Source organism: Sorex araneus, chromosome 3 (genome assembly GCF_027595985.1).
Source record: "Sorex araneus isolate mSorAra2 chromosome 3, mSorAra2.pri, whole genome shotgun sequence".
Classification (NCBI taxonomy): Eukaryota; Metazoa; Chordata; class Mammalia; order Eulipotyphla; family Soricidae; genus Sorex; species Sorex araneus.
In genome coordinates, this window is record NC_073304.1 from 138,395,229 (window position 1) to 138,419,430 (window position 24,202).

General features: G+C 39.7%; 1 protein-coding gene across 1 annotated transcript in view; it reads left to right on the forward strand.

Moving 5' to 3' along the window:
• Window positions 1-21,978, forward strand: part of LOC105943088 (ADP-ribosylation factor-like protein 13A) — a 28,212-nt gene extending 6,234 nt beyond the window's left edge. Inside the window, exon 2 of the mRNA XM_055132143.1 lies at window positions 21,061-21,978. Coding sequence (XP_054988118.1) covers window positions 21,061-21,978 — 918 coding nt within the window. The remainder of the gene's footprint in view (window positions 1-21,060) is intronic.
• The last annotated feature ends 2,224 nt before the right edge of the window (window positions 21,979-24,202 follow it).

Here is a 24,202-nt window from a genome sequence, read left to right on the forward strand (position 1 = left end):
CACCATGGTTTACAATACTGCTACAGCTAGTTTCATGCATAACACATTCCAGCACCACACCCTCTACCAGTGTCCACCTCCCTCCACTGTTGTCCCAGTGTCCCCACCCTTTCTGTTGCCATTTCCTTCCCCTGTGGTAAGCTCCCTACTAATGACTAGTTCTCAGTTTCTGTTGACTGGGAATTTTTTGTACTCCTGTTTTGTATGAGAAAGACCATTCTGTGCCTGTGCCTCTCTTTCTGACTAACTTCACTCAGCATAATATTCACTAGATCAGAAGAGACCTTAAGGATGAGGAGGAGTTTGCCAGCTATCTGGCAACAGAGCAATGGTTTGTGCAAAGGACCTGAGACAGGGTTATGCTTAGTACTTTAAGGATCTGAAAATAGCTGTTATGACTCCAAGGAGAAATGGTCTAAATTTCACTAAAGAAGTAGACAATGTTAATTATGTGAACCTTGTAAGCTATAAGGCTTTGCTACTTCATACAAAAAGGCAAAGGGAACTTTTTCTTGGGGAATGACATACCTGGGTATTTTATGAGTTGATATGTTCCAAGTATCCGCTATGGCAATAGACAAGGATTGGAAAAAAAAAAAAGGAAGCTGAGAGATCATAGATGAAATTTTTTACAGGAGGAAAACCTTTTTTAAAATAATTATTATTATGAATTTTTGATGTTGCTTTTGTTTCTTTGGTTTGGTGGCCATACTCAACAGTGCTCAGGGCCTGATCCAGCTTTGCTCAGGAATCATTCATTCCTTGGGACGCCTCAGAAATCACATGGGCCATATGCCATACAAGCGATCGAACCCACTTCAGATAGGTGCAGGGCAAGCACCTTAACTGCCATGCTCTGTCTCCAGCCTTCAGGAGTTGTGTGTTTATAAAGAAAGAGTTAGTAGAGAAAGTAAAGTATTCTAAACTTGGGAGATAGTCACTAATTACTGCTTCTCTCTTTTTCCTGGCACTTAGAACAACCTTCAGGAATATGTATGATGGTGATAGATGAGAGATAGATATCTCTAAGTACAACAGATAGAAATGTGAAAGAGCAAAGGTCTCATTAGGCACCACAAAAGCTGGGGCACCAGACTCCAGGGATTTTTGTCTGATGATATCATAGAAAAAAATCAGCAGCATGGGGCTGGAGCACAGCGGGTAGGGTGTTTGCCTTGCATGCAGCTGACCCGGGTTCGATTCCCAGCATCCCAGATGGTCCCCTGAGCACGGCTAGGAGTAATTCCTGAGTGCATGAGCCAGGAGTAACCCCTGTGCGTTGCCGGGTGTGACCCAAAAAGCAAAAAAAAAAAAAAATCAGTAGTCTTAACGCTGCTCCACCAACAGCAGGAACCCAAACCAGCCCACAGAGAGCTCTGAATAGCATTTATGATGCTTAATCAGAAAGCATGCAGTGTTGATCTAGAAATTAATTGGATGCTCAGGTTTTTCACACATCAGGGCTAGTTAGATATAACAAAGATTTTAACAGGAATATATTTAGTAACAGTATCTCTGATGTAAGTCCCAAGCAGGGACCCAAATACACTCTGGGACTCATTATATTCTGAGTGACAATGGGTGCTTAGCAAATCTCTCTTATGATGATTAACCACATTGCTCAGAGTGTCTTTAATAGCTATTGGGGAGCTACAGTTTTTCTAAACATGACCCACTGTGCTATTATTTATTGAATTATTTTTACTTACTTGGATCACTGTTTTAACTGAATAGATTATTTTTAAAAGTAACATGTTACCATGTTAAAACTACGGTAAAACCCACTTGGAAAAAATCACTTGCCATACAAATGGGTAAAACTCACTTGGTAAAACTTACTTGCCATACAAATGAGACAATCATTAAAAATAGATGCACATCCCATGAGGCAGGAGATATAGCTTGAGGGTAGAGCACTTTTTTTACATGTGTGAGGACCTAGTTTTGATCCCTAACAAAGAAAAGAAGTAATACTAGTGAAACAAGACTAAAGTCACCATGGGGCAGAACACCCTAAGAAAGACTGGATCTGATGCACTTACAGCAAAGGATCTTGGGAGAGTGAATGGGAACCATCAGGTCCCACCATTGTGTGTCTAAAGCAGTCATTATTGTAGGAAATGAGAAGAAAGGGCAGTTTCTCAAAGTGAAAAAATATGCAGATGGCTGCACAATTCTAAAGAAGCAAAGACTCTTTGGTATGCAGCAACTGTATGAAAATATGCCCAGAATGAAGCCGAATTCTGCAACTTCTGGGGCTACCAGCTAAAAAAGAGGAAGAATAAAATCTCTGTTCATCCCTCCTGAAGCAGAAATAAGATCTCACCGTGTGTCTCCAAACCTGAGGAAGAGCAAGGATTGAAACATTAAGGGTTCAATACATTGGTTGCCTTTGGTTCTAATTATGGAATAGACTGTGGAGACCACAGAGATAAAGAGACCACCAATGATGACCTCGCATTGAACTCAAAAATTAAGGAAGAATTTGGGTAAACACCTAATCATTTCGGGTTAGCAATTCCCCTACTAGTCCCACAGGTGGCCTCAGACCATCCCACATGCTCTTAATCTGCAGACCTAAAATGAACTCCTGACACCCTGAATGTCAGAGGACACATGGGGACTTAGATCGAGATGTCACTTTTAGGAGTCCAGAAAAGTATGGGGATTTGGCCTTACCTGGAAGACCAGGCTCTTTCTCTCCTCAAGAACTGGATTCAGTCAGACTGACTTTGAAGTTGTGGAACCAAAAGATGTAACCAGGAAAAGATGTGCAAGAGCGAGACCCGGCCATCCCTTGGTTCTTTGCTTTTGTCAGAGAAAGATTTCCAGGACAAGAGTGAAGATAAGGGTAGGGATATTTATTCAAGTCTTAGTATGTACCCAAAACATGCTTGTGGGAGATCTCAAAGGGCCATGTTGCACAGGGTTTCAGGGCAAAGGGTTTTAAGGGTTTTTCTAACTAAGGGGAGGAATATGCATGAGGGATTGGGCATAAGTAGCATTTGATTGGATGGTACTAAAGTTGTTACCGAAGTTGTAGGACTGCATGTTTGCTCATACATCTCACATATCATTAGCATCTATTTGGAGATAAAATGAAAAAAATGAAACAAGACAAGGGTTGTATTCTCTGAGCATGCTATAGAAGCTGGCTGGAACTGGTTTTTCTTTTTTTTTTTTTTTAAAGAAATATTTTATTGAACCACCGTGAAAACAAGAAAAAAATACAAAGCTTTCAGGTTTAAGTCACAGTCAAATACTGATTAAACCACCATCCCTTCACCAGTGCACCCGTTCCACCACCAAGAACCCCAATACACCCCCCTCCCACCCCACCCCCCATCTAAGTAGCTAATGACATTCCCATTATTCTCTATATATATTGAGTACATTTCATATTTCCATACAGAACTCACTATTATTGATTGGAAATTTTCCCCAACAATCAGGCCTGCCGAATAGGCATCATCTAATAATTTCTCTTCATTGGTAAGAGTGAAGACTTTGAGTCGCTGCCGCCATTTTCGCTCAGAAAAAATGGGGTGGAGAGGGAAAAAAATCCCTCCCTGGGCTGCACAAGGTTGTAGCTCAGTTCACAGTCAAAATGCATGGCTCAAGCATCCGCTCTGGTGCCAAAATGGGTTAGGAGACCTCAGGATCACAGTCAATAGGCACGGAGGCTCTGCTTCTCGTGCCGCGGCTCTCGGTTCATCCTGGAACTGGTTTTTCAAAACCCTCTCTTTTTTATTGAATCACTGTAAGATACAGTTAACAAAGCTTTCATGTTTGAGTTTCCGTGATACAATGATCGAACTCCCATCCCTCCACCAGTGCACATTTTCCACCACCAATGTCCCTGCATGTTCCCCATCTCATCTCTTCCCCTGCCTCTATGGCAAACAATTTTCCCTATACTCTCTCTAATTTGGGTCATTATGGTTTGCAATACAGATACCGAGAGGCTATCACATTTGGTCCTTTACCTACATTCAGCACACATCTCCCATCCCAAGCGATCCCTTCAACCATCATTGACTTAGTGATCCCTTTCTATTCTAGCCGCCTTCTTCCCCAGCTAATGAGGAAGACTACCAATCATGGAGCAATATTTCTGGCCCTTGTCTCTACTGTCCTTGGATGTCAGTCTCATATTATGATATTTTATATTCCACAAATGAGTGCAGTCCTTCTATGTCTGTCCCTCTCTTTTTGACTCACATCACTTAGCATGATACTCTCCATGACCATCCATTTATAAGCAAATTTCATGACTTCATCTTTCCTAACAGCTGCATAATATTCCATTGTATAGATGTACTAAAGTTTCTTTAACCAGTTGTCTGTTCTCGAGCACTCAGGTTGTTTCCAGATTCTGGCTGTTATGAACAGTGCTGCAATGAACACACAGGTGCAGATGTCATTTATACTCTGCTTTTTTGCACCCTTCGGATATATTCCCAGAAGAGGAATTACAGGGTCACATGGAAGCTCAATTTCTAGTTTTTTAAGGAATTCCCATATAAGGAATTCCCATATTTTTTTCCAAAAAGCTGGACCAGTCAGCATCCCCACTAACAATGGAAGAGAGTCCCTTTCTCCACACATCCATGCAAGCACTGGTTGTTCTTGTTCTTTCTTGATGTGTGCCAGTCTCTGTGGTTTGAGATGATATTGTTGTTTTGATTTGCTTCTCCCTGATGATTAGCAATGTAGAGCATTTTTTCATATGCCTTTTGGTCATTTGTATTAATTTTTTGTAGAAGCTTCTGTCCATTTCTTCTCCCCATTTTTTGATGGGGTTGGAGGTTTGGGTTTTTTTTGTACAGCAATACTAGTGTCTTGTATATCCTGGATATGAACCCCTTATCAGATGGGTATTGTTAAACATTCTTTCCCATTAGTGGACTTTCTCTGTATTTTGGTCACTGTTTCCTTTGAGGTACAGAAGCTTCTTTAATTTAATGTAGTCTCATTTATGTTTGTTTCCACTTGCTTGCTCAGTGGTGTTTCATCCTTAAAGATGCTTTTAGCTTCAATGCCATGGAGGGTTCTGCCTACATTTTCCTCCATGTACCTCATGAATTTAGGTCTTATATTGAGGTCATTAATCCACTTTGATCTGACTTTTGTGTCTGGCATAAGACAAAGGTCAGAGTTCATTTTTTTTTTGCAGGTAGCTGTCCAGTTTCTCAGCACCACTTGTTGAAGAAGCTTTCCTTGTTCCACTTCATATTTCTTTCTCCTTTATCAAAGATTAAGTGATCATATACTTGAGAGTCTGGGACAGAATATTCAACTCTGTTCCACTGGTTTGCAGGTCTGTTTCTATTCCAATACTATGCTGTTTTAATTACTACTTCTTTGTAGTACAGCTTAAGGAAAATGATGCCACCCATCTTCTTTTTCCCAAGGATTGCAAAGCCCTCTCTTTAGCAGGAAGTTGGCAACTATAAGGCTGCCTAAATTGGAGTCTTAAGGCCCCTCTTTTTTCTGCTTTTTGGGTCACACCTGGCGATGCAGAGGGGTTACTCCTGGCTTTGCACTCAGGATAACCCCAGTAATGCTCAGGGAACCAAATGGGATGCTGGGAATTGAACCTGGGTCAGTCACATGCAAGCCAAATGCCCTACCCACTGTGCTATCACTCCAGCCCCTCAAGGCCCCTTTGTCTTGGGACAAAGCTACTTTAGGTAACAAAGACAGTTATTTAAGTTTCATAAAGTAATTTTCTACAGTGCCTCTTCTGTAACCTCTAGAAAATGCCTATAGGTCCAGGAGTTGGCCCAAATAGATTGAGCAAATGCTTTTCATGTAGGAAGCCTGGATTTAGTCCTCAACATCATATTGTCCCCTGAACATTGCCACATTGCCAGGAGTGACACCCAAGCAGAAAGCTGGTAGTAATGCACTAGCATCTCTGGATATGGACCAAAACAAAAAAATTAAAAGAAGAAAAAGAAAATATTTATAGATGCTCACCAAAGATAGGTATTTTTCAGGGAATATCTCCTGTCAGTCTCATATATTTCAAATGGTATAATCTCTTAAAATATATTTAACAGTGTCTTACAAAATTAAACAAGCACAAAGTTATAAAGTTAAATCTGTGTTGCATGTGTAAAGCCCTGGATTTAATTCCTCATATAATATATACACAAATATTTCAAATAACCATCGACAAATAAATGAATACCTAAAATTGTGCCATGTGCTGTGTTCATACAGGGAAGTACTGTTCTGCAAGCAAAGGAGCAAACTTCTGATGCATACAACAAAAAAGACAAGTCTCATCAAGATTGCTAGCTAAAAAAAAAAAAGATTGCTAGTTTTAAAAAAGGCAAACACCAAAGATACTCATAAATACTCTCTTGTTCCATGTATTCTAAAAGAGGCAGAATTAAGTAATTGTGATAGAAATAGAAATCAGAGGAGTGGTTGACCTAGGTGGGTGGAGATGAACTAAAAAGAACATAAAAGAACTCTCCAAGGAGATGAAAATGTTCTAGTGCTTGATTGCCATGATGGATGCATGAGCATGAGGTGGTCAAAACCCATCAGGCTGCACATTTTGCAGCACATATTTCAGTGTAGGTAAATTCTACATTAATTTTTTAAAAGTTTTTAAAATTGTATTCTAGTAAAAGTTGCCATTTAAAAATCTGGAGCTGGAGCAATAGCACAGCGGGTAGGGTATTTGCATTGCACGTGGTCGACCCGGGTTCGATTCCCAACATCCCATAGGGTTCCCTGAGCACTGCCAGGAGTAATTTCTGAGTGCAGAGCCAGCAATAACCCCTGAGCATCGCAGGGTGTGACCCAAAAAACAAAAAAAAAATCAATTACTATTGAACATGGTTATGAGTGTGGGATGTAGAAGAGTGGGAAACTGCCTTTGTCTTGGAGAATCAGTGTTTTCACTGCACATAGGAGATTGCATATGCCTGTCCATGTGCCTAATACCACATGGAAAAAAAAAAGTTAGTATATTTAAAGTCATTTGGGAGCTTGCTAATCACTAAATAAACTGAAAGAGAAATTGTTCAATTATAACTCCTAAATTCATAAAACTTCATCACTCCTGTTTTTTCCATATTTGCATTTTTGGATAGAAGCAAGGTTTGCTCATCATAAAAATGATCCAGGTATTGTAGAAATGCATTTAAAATAAAAACTGCAGTTTCCTTTCTCTCTGTCTCCTTCTACTCCTCCTCTATACATCCTATTTTACCTCCCAACATTGGTGATGCTGCACTTTTGTGTGGACCCTTCTAGATCCTGTTTTCCAGAACTGAAATTATATGGTGGATCATATGGATGCTCTGCTCTTGTTTATAACCCCATGTCTTCTTCCTCAGTTTAGATTCATCATAATTGATTATTTAGCCATACCCCTAACAACTCACATTTTGGTTGTCCCCATATATTTGGCTACTGTAAAGTATGTGATAAATATCTTTTCTTGGAAATGGATCTTTGAATTCCTCTAGAATAAATACCTAGATGAGAAATTTCTGAGTCAAGAAACATATGCAACTTAATTTTGATAAACTTTATCAAATTATTCTCTGAAAATATTAACTCCATTTACAGTCCTCCCCTGAACCTCTCTACTCATTCTTATCACAAAGAAAGGAAAATCACTGGAGAAAATGTAGCGATGTTCAAAGACTTTCCAATGCCCTTGAACACAAAGGTGATACTGAGGCTATCATGTCCATATTTTCATTGTTGACTTGAAATTTGCATAATGAGGAAATAAAACACGCAAATAAAACAAAAAAACTCATAAGCAGTGAGATTAATGAGAGTTGAGAGCCTATGACTTGAACATTGATGGTTAATAGGTTTAGGGATAGAAACAATGTTACATCAATTATGGTAATTAATCAAAGATGAAGATGAATTGAAAGGAGCTTCCCTTACTAGGCAAGCCTCAATTTATATCCTGTGTAGAGAAGAGTTGGTACAGACCACAGGCAAGAACTTGGAAAGGAATAAGAAAAGGATCAATTCTTCTTTTCCAAAATATGGGCTGAATATTTTCAAAAACCCAGAAGTTCCATCCTATCTTGTCTTCCCAAAAGTGCCCTTCTACCCTCATACACTTTATAAAATAGGATACTTTCCAACAAATGCTTATTTGATTGTATCTTCAGAGGCATTTTTTTCTTAAATGGAATTAAATTCTTTCTAAATCTGAAAGAATATATGATGCCTGGAGAAGATATTCTCCAGGCACCATATATTTCTTTGCATTTAGCCTGACCAGTGATGAAACGCACAAGCAGAAAAAACCCCAGAAGCACTGTTTCTTCCATATCTTGCTGACCAAACCAGAAAGAATTCATGGCCCACCTGTGTTCAGTTTTGTTGAGAATTGTCCTTCCAGTGCATTCCAAACCTATGACTAGAAAATATCTGAAATACTCTACCAGGGTAAGAGCTTTTTACTTTTTATCACATAAAAGCATTCTGGTCAGATAGTCAATTACTATTTTTAAATTCACTGTTTACAGAAAGAAATAGTAACTCTTTTCAACTCATTATTATATGGCTTCTGACAAATGCGTAAGGTAACATTGTTGGCTATATCCACAGTGGGTTTTTTTTATTGCTTTGTAGTAGTTACCATTGTCTAGCTGGGGGACATTTGGATGACTTCCAATATGGGCAATTATGGAATCACAACATATATGCACATAGAGGTTTTTGTATGAAATTAAGGTTTCCATTATTTTGGGACTGCTGGTTCATACGGTAAGTCAATCCCTACTTAAGTTCTAAGAAAAACTATCTCCTCAGAGTGCAAGGAACCTGAAAGAATGGTTGCCCACACCCTTCTCCATAAAACTACTTTCATTTATGTAACACAGATCAGGGAATGAGAGGGCTGTGAAACAGTTCTGCCTGACCATCCATTTCAGCATCCCCAACAAAGACATGGCACTCAGGAAGTGGATTCAGGATGCCTTCAGTTCAATAAGTTCAGAAAATAACTTGCCCATTTTCATTTTAGGTCCTAAGCCAAGTTAAATCCAGCAGATATTTCACTTCCTTTCTTTATCCCAACAATATTTGTATCTTAAAATTTCATAACTACTTCTAAACCTATGTTAGAATTTTAAACCAATAAAATTAATTTAAATATCATTTCTATTACTTTTACATTTTAACTTTTTTGAAAATATGTGTAGTCACCAAATTTGAGCAATAAATGTGAACTTGTGATTGAATTTTCAGAAAGCTGAAAACATAAATTAGAGTAACTAGTTTTTAATATAGCTCAACTCAGACATAATTTTTGATGATATCTTCAAAGAGAGCTATGATTTTTTTCTTTCTTATCTAGTATAGGACAACCATACACACCTTTAGTAAGTACCATACTCAATACCACATGATGGAAAGTTTTTCTTGTTTGGTTTTTTTAAATTTTTTTCAAATCACGGTGAGATATACAGTTAAAAAGTTGTTCATGATTGGATTTCAGTCATATAATGTTCCAATACCTATCCCTTCACCAGTGTACATTTCCCACCACCAACCCCCAGTTTCCCTTCCAACACCCCACTGCCTGCCTCTATAGCAGGCACCTCTCTCCCTCTCTCTCTGCCTGTGTGTACTGTGTGTACCTCTCTCTCTCTCTCTCTCTCTCTCTCTCTCTCTCTCGCTCTCTCGCTCTCTCTCTCTCTCTCTCTCTCTCTCTCTCTCTCTCGCTCTCGCTCTCTCTCTTTCATTTCTTTTGGGCATTATGGTTTGCAATACAGATACTGCAAGGTTATCACGTATACCCCCTCATCTATTTTCAACACTCAGTTCTTGTCCAGAGTGATCATTTCCAACAATTATTGTCATACTGGTTCCTTCTCTATCCTAATTGTCCTTGGCACCACACGCACTTGTGGCAAGCTCTATGGTTTATTTTTATTATAATTTAAGTAACAAAGTGGCAATAGTGTTATTTTTATGGTACTGATGTACAAAGTTAATTGCATCCCACTATCAACAAAGTGGTCATGACCCTTCACTATTGTCCTTTGTCACCTATACTCTGCCTCTTTATTCCCCTCAATACTTACCCATACTGCTTGGTAACTTGAGATTTGTAATACAAGGCTAAGGGTTTGTCACAGTTTGATTTTTTCCTTGTTTTGTTTCTCTATGTATCACAGATAAGTGACAAAATCTAGTATCTGTCCTTATATCTCTGACTTATTTCACTTAACATGATAAATTCCCATTCCCTCCACATTGCAGTAAACTAAAAGATCTTATTTTTTCTTATAGCTGCATAGTATTTCACTGTGTGTAGATACTATAGTTTCTTTATCCATTCATCTATTGTTGGACATATTCTAGTTATTATATTAAGCATTGCAATGAGTATAACTATGCAAATATCTTAATGGTTTTGTGTTTGGAGGGTAGATGTAAGGACGTCGAAGTGCTCCATCATATGAGAGTTATAGTCTCACTTTTCTGAGGAATTTCCATTCTATTTTCTGTAGAGGTTGAACCAAGCAACCTTCTCACCAACAGTGAGGGAGGATTCCTCCTTTATTCATCATGTCCCTACAACACCAGCAGTTTCCAGCCTTTTAATATATGCCATTCTCATATCATTGCTGCCTTGATTTGCATTTTTGTCAAAATATTGATGATTAAAAATATTTTTATTTTCTATTTAAATTTAATGAAACTTCACTAAACCAAAGAGTTTTTAACTGGAGATAAGGTTTGTTGCTGCAGTATACAAAATGATTTCTATCTGTTTCAATTGAATTAATTTTATGAGAACTCTAGTTTTATCTTGTGTCAATTTATTTCACTTTCCCATCTACATTTTTTTAAAAAGAACAATAGTGATATGCAATTAAAATAATATATAATTCTGTTTACCACAACACCATATTCAAATGTGATGTAAATGGAGTGCTTTGGTGCTGCCACATGAAATAGTAGGTTTAAGCATGTCAGCTTCTGTAAAAAACTAAGGCACACGTCGAGGGGCATGTGCACTCACAGGCTCTCCGGGTGGCTCTCTCTCACCGCCCACATTTGGTATCCTGGAACCGCTGTGTGTGCTCTCTCCCTCTCTCTCTCTCTCTCTCTCTCTCAAGAGCAGGCAACGGAAGGAAGAAGGCCAAACTGGTTGCTCAATCAGTTTATTTCATTCTCTCTCTCTGCTTCTCTCCTGGCTCTCAATCTGTGGATCTCACCCCCCCAACCCATTCTTACAGCGTAGTTAAATCCCCAAGCATGATGGGTTGGAGCGTACACATAGGTGTGGTCACAAACAATAGGGTAAGGTTCCTTTCCCTCAGGGGATGCTTCTCCTAGGACTTAATTCTCTTTCAGGAGGAGGATCCACCCAAAGGCGGAGTCCCATGAGTGTGTTTTTCCTCTTCTCATCCAGCAAACATATAAGCATTCATAATATTAATCATTTTATATGGACACAATAAGAGATGCATTAAAGCTTATAGAATTGCTCTCCTGGGGCCATCTCAATCTCAGACTACAGTGCTCAGGCCAGATCAGTCTTTCCTATCCCTAGCAGAGTCCTAGTCTCATCATTACTTTTGGATCATGACAGCATTTGTCTATGATCAAGCTCTTAACTTATAGTTAAGAATTTGGCACTTTGGCCAGGCCCATCTCGATGCCAGGGTAGCACATAACTCACTGCTTGCCCTGGATCCGTCCCATCCCTCGTCAAGACCTTGCTTTTGGGGTGCTAGGAACTGAGGGCAACTGAGGCTTAAGTGGAGAAAGCAGATGCCCGGGAGGGAATAATATTAGAGGCCAATTAAATCCCAAGTTACAAAAGCATAATATTGTCTTCTCGTGTCCATACAAAAAGGACATTGCTTTAAAGTAAATTATTCAAAAGGCACAAGGAGAAAGGCAATATTAACTTATAATATAAGTTCAGTATCCTACGAAGGTCTAACCTTACAAATTAGCAGAGTCATATTAGGGGGAGAAGCTGATTAACTCTTTTTGGGGAAGAGAGCATAGAGAAATGATTACAGCTAAACAAAGGGATGGGAGAGATTCGGGAACACCTTGATGGGTGAGACTGGGGTAACCCTAAACTCCAGGAAAAACTGGGACAAGCTCCTCATGGCAAGGTGGGAGAGGACAAAGTAATGTCATCCTACAAGCTTCTAGTACTAAAACACAAGTAATGAAAAGGGGAATGCTTAGTGATTTGAAAACCCTTAAAGCATACTTATGGTATCATTCAGATCAATTTCAAAAACAAACTCTCTTACTTGACTAACTTTATTAATGCACAAATAATGAGCAAGCTCTGCCTGATAATCCTCGTAGCTTCAAATGATATTAGAGTCAACAAAATTATCTATGTAATTCTTATAATAAGCTCATTCATTTATTCATTCCATGTGAGTTGAAAGTCTGCTCTGTGCACAGAACATCAAATAAGAAGACATAGTCCACATTTCTGAAACTCAACCTGCACTGGAAAAGTGAAAAAGTGAGGCAGGTTTTGTGAGGGGCATTTATCCCTATAAAGTGTCATTTGGAGAGGACTTTTTCTAAAGATGGTGTTATTTGAGCTGAGTCGAGTTAGATCTTGACTTTTCTTTCTTTAATGGATGAGAAGGAGGCAACTGCCAATGAGTGAGCCTAGATCTCATGTATGCAAGACATATTATTTTACCTCTGATCTACATCCTCTGAATCAAATTAGTCAGTTAGAAGGAAAAGATTACAGGTGAAATAAAATGGAGGGCATTTCATGGAGAAGAAGGAAAGAACACAACACAAGTCATATGTTTATGTCCAACTTATCAGATTACCACAAACTGAAAAGTTTTAAACACTAGAAATTTATTTCTCACACCTTTGGAGGGGAAAAGTTCAAAATTAAGAACCAATCCTTGCAGGTATCATCATCCTGAGGCTCTGAGGGTGATTCTGTTCTATGCTTTTCTTTTAATCCTGACGAGTGAGGCAAGCACTGACTTTCCTTAACTTATACATCTGTCACTCCAGTTTCTTCCTCCATATTACCCAACCTGTTCTTCCTGTGTGTCTCTATGTCTCTATCTCTTCACATAGGCTCCCGATGAGGACAAGGCACTGAATGTAGAACCCCACCCCATCCCACCCTCAAATGACCTCATTAAACCTGCTCACATCTGCAAAGCTTCTATGTCCAAAAAATGTCACCTCTTTGGGGGGTTATTCCAGAGTTCTAAGTTTCACCTATCTTTGGGGGAGACACATTTTGACTCACAACAAACAGGATTCTTCCAACTAAGACAACCCACTACCCTTTGGCTGGCTTAAGGCTTTATAGGATCACTGTCACATCCATTTGTTTTGTGCTCTGTGTGCTGTTTTCCCATCACAAAGACAGAGACTGTATGCCCCACATTGCCTAAAGCAGAAGCCATCTGGCCTTTCCAAACAAATCAGAAAAAAAAGTTTGGTAGTCCCTTAGATATAAGCACCAGACCCTGAAAACTCTGAGAGATGTAGTTCAGTGTTGATAGAAAGCATGCTAATGCAAAATGGACTAGAAATAGTATAAAAAGAAAATGGGTGGGCTAGAAATTTGCTGAGTCCAGTAAGGTGTATTGATAGTTAGAAAAGCAGAAAATTTGGGAAGCATACAGTGTAGGACAGAGATTGAAATATGGGCATTCTGTGATTTCAATAGAGTGTTCTGACTTTGGAGGAAACAAAGGGAAATGCTGGGATAAAAATTGTGCGGAATCATGTAGCTGAGAGGAAGTCGTAGATGAGAAAGTGAAGGGTAGATGATCTCCTTTCCTGTTTCTTAGATATTGTAAAAATAATGATGGCAGTATGAGATGGCAAGGAACATAATGAGTTGATGGCATGTTATTTCCAAGAGATCTAAAGTAGAGTATTACCTTCTCAAGAGTCTAGTATCCAAAGTTCAATTGCTACAATCCCAATGCTCAAAGTAATTGTGTGATTAATGTGCATTCTGGTCTTTCATCTTCATAGCAACTTAATAAAGTTTGTGAACAGCCTCCAAATAAAAGCTGTAATCACTTTTCCATAGTTTATGAATTATGAAGTTGGATTCCCATCACAAATGCTGTCAAAGTTTTTTGGGTTGTTTTTTTTTTTGCTTCAAAACCAATTAAAATGATGAATAGCTGTGAAAGGAACAAGAAGTGCATTTAATCTTTCTCCAGAACAGTTGGGGATCAGTTCTTTTTTTGTGTCACATTTCACATTAGCTGGGAACATAAAATTGGTCTTGTTCAAAGGTAGGACTCAAACAACTTCATCATGAAAGGAAACGGATCCACTTAGCTTTTCTTCAGTCATAAACACTGAGATATTTGCAGTGTGCTTTGTGCTTCCCTTCTGCTTATCTCCCAAGGTCATAACACTCTATTTCTATCTTCTCCTCTTAGCAAGGTTATCCTAAAAGGAATTGCCAAAGCAGCAATTAAGTGTTTGAAGCAAAAAGGTGAGAAGATTGATGACAAGTTTTTGAGTTTGATTTATTGTGGATTTGAAAGTAGATGGCAATGTAAAGTACCCTTCCCCATCTCAGAGATTCTTACTGTATCTGCAGTCTTAATGTGGTGGCTGGCATGAGCAAAATGCTCAATTTCCTGTTCTTTGCCCATTTTCTTTTCTTTTTTTAATAGAATAGAGCATACAGTACAGAGAAGGAATGAGATCGAGTCAAAAGATCTAATGTCTAGTACTAACTCAAACACTTCTAGTTAACTATACTTGAACACATGGGGGGTCATAATACTCAACACTCTGAGTGATTGTGACTCAACTTACATTAATTTACATTCACTAATAACCATGAGCATTGGTTTGTTCGAATGCCTAACAACCAAATCAGATGCTTATGTTTGAATATATGTGGCTCAATAGCCGGCAGTTTCTATCTTCGTCGTCTACGCACCAACATCCAACTATGACAAAGAAGAAATTGAGATGTTCTATATGGAGCTGGGGAAGTTCTATAAAGAAGACCACTCCTTCTATAAGGTCATTGTCAGTGATTTTAATGCCAAAATAGGACCGAGAAGATTGCCTGAAGAACTCCATATCGAGACCCACAGCCTAGAATGGAATGAGCAGGGTGAGAGACTGTCTGAGTTCATCATGTTAACCAAGACCATCCATGGTAACTCACAGTTCCAGAAGGCTGAATCTAAACGTTGGACATGGGAGTCTCCCGGTGGACAGTTTCACAATGAAATTGACCACATCGTATTCAATCGACGGTTTTGCCTGACTGATGTTGCTGTTGTCCCAAAATTCCAAACAGGATCAGACCACTGTCTCCTTCATGCAAGATTCTACTTCACGGAGCAGGAAGAAAGGGCTGCAAAGCTTAAGAAGAGAACTCCCAGAACTACCACCAACTGGGATCTCTTTGGCACTACTGCAGCAATATGGAAGATATGTTGTCATTGACAACATCAACGAGGAATATGATAGACTGGTTCGGCACCTCCATGATGGTGCAAGGAACAGTAAGAGAGAGAAATCCACAAAAAGACACCTGTCTTCGGAAACTCTCGAGCTCATTCACCAACGTAGTTTGGTGCGAGCCTCAGACAATCACAAGCTAACGTCCGAGCTAGCAAAGCTGTGCAGAGAAGCGATAAAGGAAGTCCTCAAAGAGAGAAGAGCAGCAGTGTTGGCCTATGTGGCAGAAGCTGGGAAAAGTATTCTCAACGCCGGCTATCTTTGGCCAACTATAAGACCAAGATGACTGTTCTCCGACGTCCTGATGGATCTTCCAGAAGGGCAATGGAAAATGTTATACATGGCTTCTACCCAGATCTCTTCAATAGCCACATCCAACTGCCCACATTCCAAATTCCGCAGGATGGATATGTCATTTCTAGCAGTATCCCTACCAAAATCTGACACACCATTTCATCGATAAAGAAGCTTACAGCACCTGGTCCAGACAAAGTCAGACCCAAACGCCTGAAGAATCTGCAGCCAGTACTCATCAATACATTGGCTTGGCTCTTCACATGCTACCTGTCTGAATGCAAGGTTCTGTCCCAATGGAAACCAACAGGAACATTCTGTTGTACAAGAAGGGAGACATCCATGAGATTGGCAACTATCACCCAATCTGCCTGTTATCCATTGTCTACAAGTTATTCACTCGAGTCATCCTAAATAGGATTGGCAGAACACTAGATGAAGGACAACCAGGCAAGCAAGCTGGGTTCCAAAAAGGATTCAGCACCATCAACCATATCCACATGATGACCAAGCATATTGAGATTTCACGAGAGATCAAGATGCTGCTCTGTCTAACTTTCATTGATTTAAGGAAGGCCTTTGATTCTGTTAAGACTGAAGCAGTCATTGAAGACCTAGCCAAACAGGGCGTTCAAACTCAGTACATCAGGATTCTCCATGAGCTATATTATGGATTCACCACCAGAATCTCACCATTCTACAAGGAGGTGTTCATCAACGTAAAGAGAGGGGTTCAGCAGGGTGATACCATCTCACCGAAACTCTTCAGTGCCACCCTTGAGAACGTCATTTGATGACTGGAATGGGAAGGAATAGGAGTGAAGTAAGGCAGTCAGCAACTACAGCATCGTGAAATGCCTTCAAGATTTTCAAAGAAGTTTTTAAGAGGACGAGGAATCTCTGGCTCTGGGCACATCTTTTTGACTCCACCATTCTTCCTGCACATACGCCTCAGAGACCTGGGCCCTACGCAAACAGGATGAGAATGCTATTCAGATATCCCAACGAGGAATCAAAAGAGCTATGCTTGGAATATCACATTTCACTCAAGTGAGAGAAGGAATCTGGAGTTCCAACCTCCGTCAGTGACCAAGAATCAGGGATGCTGTCTCATTTGCCAAGGCGTTGAAAATCAGATGGGCAGAACACGTAATGCAATTTGGAGACAACCACTGGACTAGAGCTGTTACCGACTGGATTCCACAGGATGTCAAAAGAACGGGTGGCCGCCCACCTATGACTCTTCTTTGTTAAGACCCTGAATGAATGGTTTGAGGCTCTTCCTGTTCCTGCAGTGAGCAGACGCCATTGGGCTACAGTAGCATGTGACAGGGATGAATGAAGATGTTACTGGTGCCTGCTCAAGCAAATCGATGAGCAATGGATGATAAGTGATAGAAGTGATTAACCATGTATAATGTATACATAAATATGTTTAAATATGTTTAATAGTAATGACTGTGATATATTTATTATTTAGATAGCTATGTTTTTGTCAGAAGAAAAACATTGTACCAAGTATATTTAAGACAAAATTTCCATAAATGATATGTGGACAGAACAACCCTTTTTGATGAGTGACTCAGTTATCAGTGAACTCATATTTGCTCTCTCTGACCTGAAAAAAGAGAGGAGGGTAATATTGAAGTTGTATAATCAGTTGCATGGGGAGTGCTGGCGACCAATGTCTCCTTTTCCCCAACAGTTATCTGGACTCACCCACCATTCATGGCTAAGCAGAACACTCCCAAGAGGAAAGCATGGAGAAGCCTTGGTCATGTCTACAACTTTATAGAACACTCAGTCAAAATAAAAGGAAACAAAAATTAACTTGTATGCCATCACCTTGACAACACAAATTTAGATCACAGCTGCTGCATTATTTTCTTATTCCTTTTCCAGAACTTGGTGCTCCTTGCACTAATTTATAAGGTTGTTAAAGCAAGGCCTTGAAAGCAGGCTAACATTTTGTAGAACTAAATAATAATAAAAATAATAAAAGGACTTGAATTGCCTATTAGCTACTCCCTGTCATTCAGTTGTGCATCAGGACGAACTCCAAAACAGCCGCTGTTGCAGTCCTGTCTGTGGGTGGCTGGCTTGGCCCTAGGTCCCAAAGTGCATGTCTGCAGTTCCCCTCACCCCATCTTTCCCACCCCTCTGTGACTGCTCTCCTTCTTCTCTTGGGAAATTACCAAAACTCTGTCCAACTGCCTTTCTTCAACACCTTTTCTTTCAGCCTGAAATTGAGCATTGCTTCTGTGTCACCTCTCCTGAAGGATAATGAGGTGATAAAAGGCCCGCAGCACCCCCATGGCTGCTTTTATACAGCTCACTCAAGGCTCTCTTTCTCAGGATGGAAGCACAAAGAGAGAAAAGCAGTGAAGCCCCCTGAGAAGCATGCGAGAAGACTGACAAGGCTAGGAGGATTCCCACTAGAGGGCGCTAGACTCAGGTGCCTGGATTGGTTCGTGAACCTGGATTGGTTTCAAGTATTACCTACATAAAAACTTGAATTCTGAGTCCCAGTAATGACTGAGCACACAATGATAGCACACATGTACACTTCATTTTTACTAAATTCATAAAGTAGCTTCTAGCACTATTAACTTTAGTTTGTCTATAGAATTTGTTCAGATCTAGAAAACACATATTGTGTCTTTTTCAGGAGAGAGGCAGTGTGTAAAAGAAGCATGCATCGAAATATAAACACATTAAAAGAAATATTTTACCTCCTGTTGCCTTTAAAGCAGCTTGGCATTTAGTTTGTCTATAATTGGGCATATTTTTAAAGTTTTGACAGAAGCTTTATTTTAAGCAGCAGTAGGCAAAAATAATTTCAACCTTAATATTCATCAAAATTTATTTCACAGCAGGAAACCACTCACTCTAAACTTTTACTCTTGTTTCTTACAAAATCAGTCCCCGCCTTAACAGCCTTTGCCAGCCAAAAGCACAGAACTGCCAGTCAAAGTGGAGTCTAATAATCACACAGTTTATCCTGCTCTTTTGTTTGCCTTCAGCCATCAGGCCTTTTCTTCAAAACCTAAGGAATTAATTATGCTCAACCTTTAACAACATGTTAGTGATCTCTTATAGAAGGGCTTAATGGCCCCTGGGTGAAATACAACAATCTTCACACTCTTTCCTCTAAGGATACTATTTTGTAGCATTTTCAGTGTTTTTTCATAACAAACAACACAAAATATATTATTTCGGTTCTGCTTTGCGGCAGGGATTGTGGCTTGGGATGGAAACATCCAAAATAATGGTGGTGGGAAGGTGTAATGGTGGTGAGATTGGTGTTTGAATATTAAATGTAATCAAATATTGTGAACTACTTTATAAAATAAAGAATTTTTTAAATTATTTAAAAAAAATTAATTATGCTAAATCTATTCTCAGCACTGAACGTTTCCTTAAAAAAAACTTCAGTCCTAGAGATTTCAAGAAGTTCCTGATGCACTGAAAATCCCTTCAATCTCTATCAGAGATGAAGTTTTTTAGCTTTTTTCCATGTTCATTCTCTATATTAAAACAAATAATATTTGGAAGGGTAATAAATTGAGTTTACTCATGCTTTTGAGTGGGTTATTAAATGTATTCTCATCTTTTCAAAGAGGCTAAGTGGAGGAGGTAGAAAGGGAAATGGGAAAAGAAAACAGGGAGGTGAGAGTTTATTTAAAGAAATGAAGAGGCAAAATCAAACTCAGCCCCATAGACCAATTTTACAAATGAAATATTCCAAGGAAGGCCAGAGAGAGGGAGCAATGGGTCGAGCCCATGCAAGAGGTCCAGGTCAGAATCTCCAGCAGCACATGGTCTTCTGAGCACTGCTAGGAACAGCTCCCAAGCACAGATCCGGGAGCAGTCCCCAGAGCACAGCTGGACATGGTACCCTTCAAAAAAGAATCCATGTACACTCAAGAACTCCTACAATCCCTAGCAAACTTGCTAAGATAAAGATTCATAATTACTCAGTCTCAGGAACAGCCAAAGATTTTGACTTTTCTAAGTGTTCTCAAATGATTTCAGTAACCCCAGATCACACTTGAAATAGCCCAGGGGACCAGAATAAATGATAGGCAAAAAGGTTTTCAACCTTGCCTGTATATCCGAATCACTTGAAGAGTTGTTTCGGTTTTTGTTTTGGATATATCTGTGGGCCAGCACTGCTTCGTTGACCAGCATCTGAAGACCTCTGGCCTAAAGCATTTGCCTACCAAATAAATGAGTTTAAGATACTATGACAGTCCTGCAATTTGCAGATCCCAGTCAAGATTTAAGAAAGAATTGTTCTTTTTAAATAATAAAAATCACCATGAGGTACAGTTGCAGACTTACAATTTTTTGTGGTTACATTTCAGTCAGACAATGATCGAGTACCTATCATCCCTCCACCAGTGCCCATTCTCCACCACCAATCATCCCAGTATTCCTCCCATCACCCCCACCTCACACCCCCCAGCCCACCCTGCCTCTGTGGCGGGGCATTCCCTTTTGATCTCTCTTTCCTTTTGGATATTGTGGTTTGCAATAGAGGTATTGAGTGGCCATCATGTTCGGTCTATAGTCTACTTTCAGCTCACATCTCCCATCTCGAGCGGGCCCTCCTAGCACCTTTTACTTGGTATTCCCTCTCTATCTGAGCTGCCTTTGCCTCCAGCATATGGGGCTGGCTTCTAAGCCATGGAGCAATCCTCCTGGTACTCATCTCTACAAGAAATAGTTGTTCTTCTTTTGAGACCACACACAGGTCTTACTCATGGCTTTGCACTCAGGGATTACCCCTGGAAGTCTCAGGGTGCCAGGGGTCAAACGGTCAGCCTATCTCTCCAGTCACCCCCTTGCCCAAAAATTTTTAATTAAAAATATTTTAAAGATTTGGCTAACTACATGAATTAATGAAGTCTTCTGAAAACTAACCAGCTAAAGAGTGTATAGAATATAAAAGATTAAAACAATGATATTGGAGAGGAGAGAAGCCAGAGAGGCTGGAGTAGATCGAGAGAGGCCGGAGCTGGGAGTACGGAAGAGGAGAAAGATGGAAGATTAAATAAACGGTAACTAATCAGCAACCAGCTTGGTCCTCGTTCTTCCTTCACCTGTCCTTGGCCAACGGCTGTCCCGATCCAGCCCATACACAGCGGTTCCAGAGCACCGAACGCAGGCGGTGAGACACAGCCGCCCGGAGAGCCCACTGGACCAATGACTTGACCTTCTTGATGACGCTAACAAAATGCAGAGCATTTGAGACAACCCTCAAAACCTCTGCCAATTATCAGAAAATAGACGCAAATCATATTCCGGCTACTGACTGCCTGCTGGCCTCGGTTTAGGACACCTGAAGGGACACGAAGAAACGTGAACATCATTACTGTTGGCTTGGACAACGCTGGTAAAACCGTTATTGTTGAGGCCTTCCAAAGATTACTACCCAATAGAATGAAACATTGCTTGAAATCTGGACTGGTTACACTCCTGGTGGATGAGTATGAAGTTGCCATCTATGACCTGAATGGAGACGAAAAGGGTCAAGAAATCTGGCCGAACTATTATACACAAGCACATGGATGTGTTTTTGTCCTGGACTCCAGTGATTTGGATCGCATGCAAGAAGCAAAGATTATCTTAACACGTCTGCTGTCAGATAAGAGAGTGGCAGGGAAACCCATGTTACTCCTAGCAAATAAACAAGACAAGAAGGGTGCACTCCTACCTCGTGATATAATAGAGTATCTACTACTGGAAAATCTAGTAAATGAGAACAAGTCCATCTGCAGAGTGGAATCCTGTTCAGCAATCAGAATTCTACAAAAGAGGAACCATCAACACATTATTGAAAGTCTGCACTGGCTATTATCAGCCATTGGGGAAAAATATGAAGATCTGAATACTGGCCAACAATCATTCACCTCAGGCATCTCAACTGCAAAGAACCCAAGAGGATCTGGGAAAAGATGCTCATCAGACAGATTTTCTACCAGATTTGGATTTGCCAAAGATAAAAGACAACGTATGCAGCAATGTTCAGAGCAACCTAAACCACTAAAGCCAATCCTGCAGAAAGAAGACTTAAGATTAAGACCCAAGAAAAATATATCAGTATCATTTGCTTTGGATGAGCATGTGGAGGAAGAACACAGGTCAAGAAAAAGAACAATCACCTGGGACTCAGATGATATGTTGCCGGAAAATCCCTTTGAATAAGCCTTTCTATCCTGTGACTTCTGGCAGAGATCTAAGCAGACAAAAGAAGTGAAGTCAAAAGAACAACTGATATCTCTTCCTCATTAAATGAGTTCAATCCCAAAAATAAATAAATAAATAAATAAACAAATAAAACAATGATATTGATATGATAAGGGATAGAATTGGGATCAGAAAGCTTTTAAGATCATAAAATTTTTCCCTTTACTCATTAAAACTTTCAAGACATATTCTGAAGACTTATTCTGATGATAACTGAGGTAAATTGAAGCCAAAAGTGTTACCATTGTTTTATTTCAGTGTTTCCTAAATATCCACCAATCACAAACACATCATGATTTTTGCTCTCTGTGCTATTATTTATCTAATATGCTTTCTTTTTATTTTTAACCCATAATGAGCCATTATGTTATTTTATTTTTATAAAGTAGTTCACAATATTTGATTATATTTAATATTCAAACTCCAATCCCACTACCAGTATACCTCCCCACCACCATATTTTGGATCTCTCCATCCCGAACCCCAACCCCTGCCCAAAGCAGAATCAAAATAATTTATTTTATATTGCTTGTTATGAATAAACCACTGAAAATGATTTTTAAAAGTTTCCTAGAGAAAAGTGTGTGACTGTTGTTGTATTTCACCCAGGGCCATTAAGTCCTTCTATAAGAGATTACTACCATGTTGTTAAAGGTTGAGTCTTGTGTGCTTATACATGTGTGTGCAAAAATATATTTCCTCTAAGATTGGTTGCCTTCAATTTTAAACCCCATCAAATGCAGTTCACTACTCTTGGAATATGAGTGGTGTGAGGTATGAGATGTCCAGGAATAGTATAGGTTCACTCATGGGTGAGGCTCAGCCCAAGTGTGTGAAAAGCAGCTGTGAGCGTGGTGGCGGTTGAGTTCTGGAGGTTTTCTGCTGCTGGGGCTGGATCCCTTGGATGGGGAGGGGCCTCACCCACCCCCTCCAGTGTCCCCTGAAAGAAAAGGGGTCTGGCAGCATGGCTATGACATGTTGTTTTATGATCTCTTCTCAGAGATTTATAACGAGTCTCCAAATCATGGCTGTTGATAAGATTATATGGCACCAGCCAGAAGTGGCTCATGGGCATGACTGCCTGCCAAGTTACCAGAAATAGGGGGAGATGGGGTGTAGCATGTTTTTTTAAATTTAATTTTATTTTATAAAGTGGTTCACAATATTTGATTATATTTAATATTTGAACACCAAACCCACCAACATTATACCTTCCTACCACCATATTTTGGATGTTTCCATCCAGAACTCCAGCCCTGCCCCAAAGCAGAACCAAAATAATTTTTTGTTTGTTTGTTATGAATAAACTGCTGAAAATGCTCCAAAAAACCTTCCTTAGAGGAGAGTGTGTAAAGATTATTTATTTCACCCAGGGGCCATTAAGCCCTTCTATAAGAAATTACTAATATGTTAGTAACGATTGAGCAATTGAGCCTTGTATGCACATATATATGCAAAAATATATTTCCCTCCAAGATTGGTTGCATTCTACTTTAAACCCCATCAAATGTGGTGCACTACTCTTGGAGTATGAGTGGTGTGAGGTATGAGATGTCCAGGGACAGGTTTACTCGTGAGTGAGGCTTGGCCCAAGTGTGTTGAGAGCATGGTGGAGGTTGAGTTCTGCAGGTTTTCGGCTGCTGGGGCTGGGTCCCTTGTGGTGGGAGGGCCCTCACCCACCTCTCTCAGGTGCCCTAAATGAAATAGCCTGGCACAGGGTCCGATGGCATAGCTTGTTTTCTTAAATTGACTAATTAATTGTAAGAAAATGTATAAGGGAAACTATATATCACTCTTTCATGTGGAAAAACAAATAGTATCCCTTGACATAAAAAGCAATTGTCAAATTAAATACAAAGGAAGCAACTCAGGCTAGACCACTTACTGCTAATGCTCCCCTCTGTCAAATCAGAAGACAGATGAGCAAGAAATGGAGAGGTTCTGAGTATTGGGGAGCAGTGGAGACTTGCTGTTGTCATAGTAAGAAGAGTTGCAGAGTTTGGCCCCTCCATGAATTGCTACCGAAGACATCAAATGCAAAATTTAATGGAGCACCTCTTACTAGCCAATACTTTTTTTATAGATTACTAATAATGAGTATAATTTATCCTCTATAATAGTTTATTTTATTTTTTTTAATTTTTATTTTATCACCATGTGGAAAGTTACAAAGTTTTCAGGT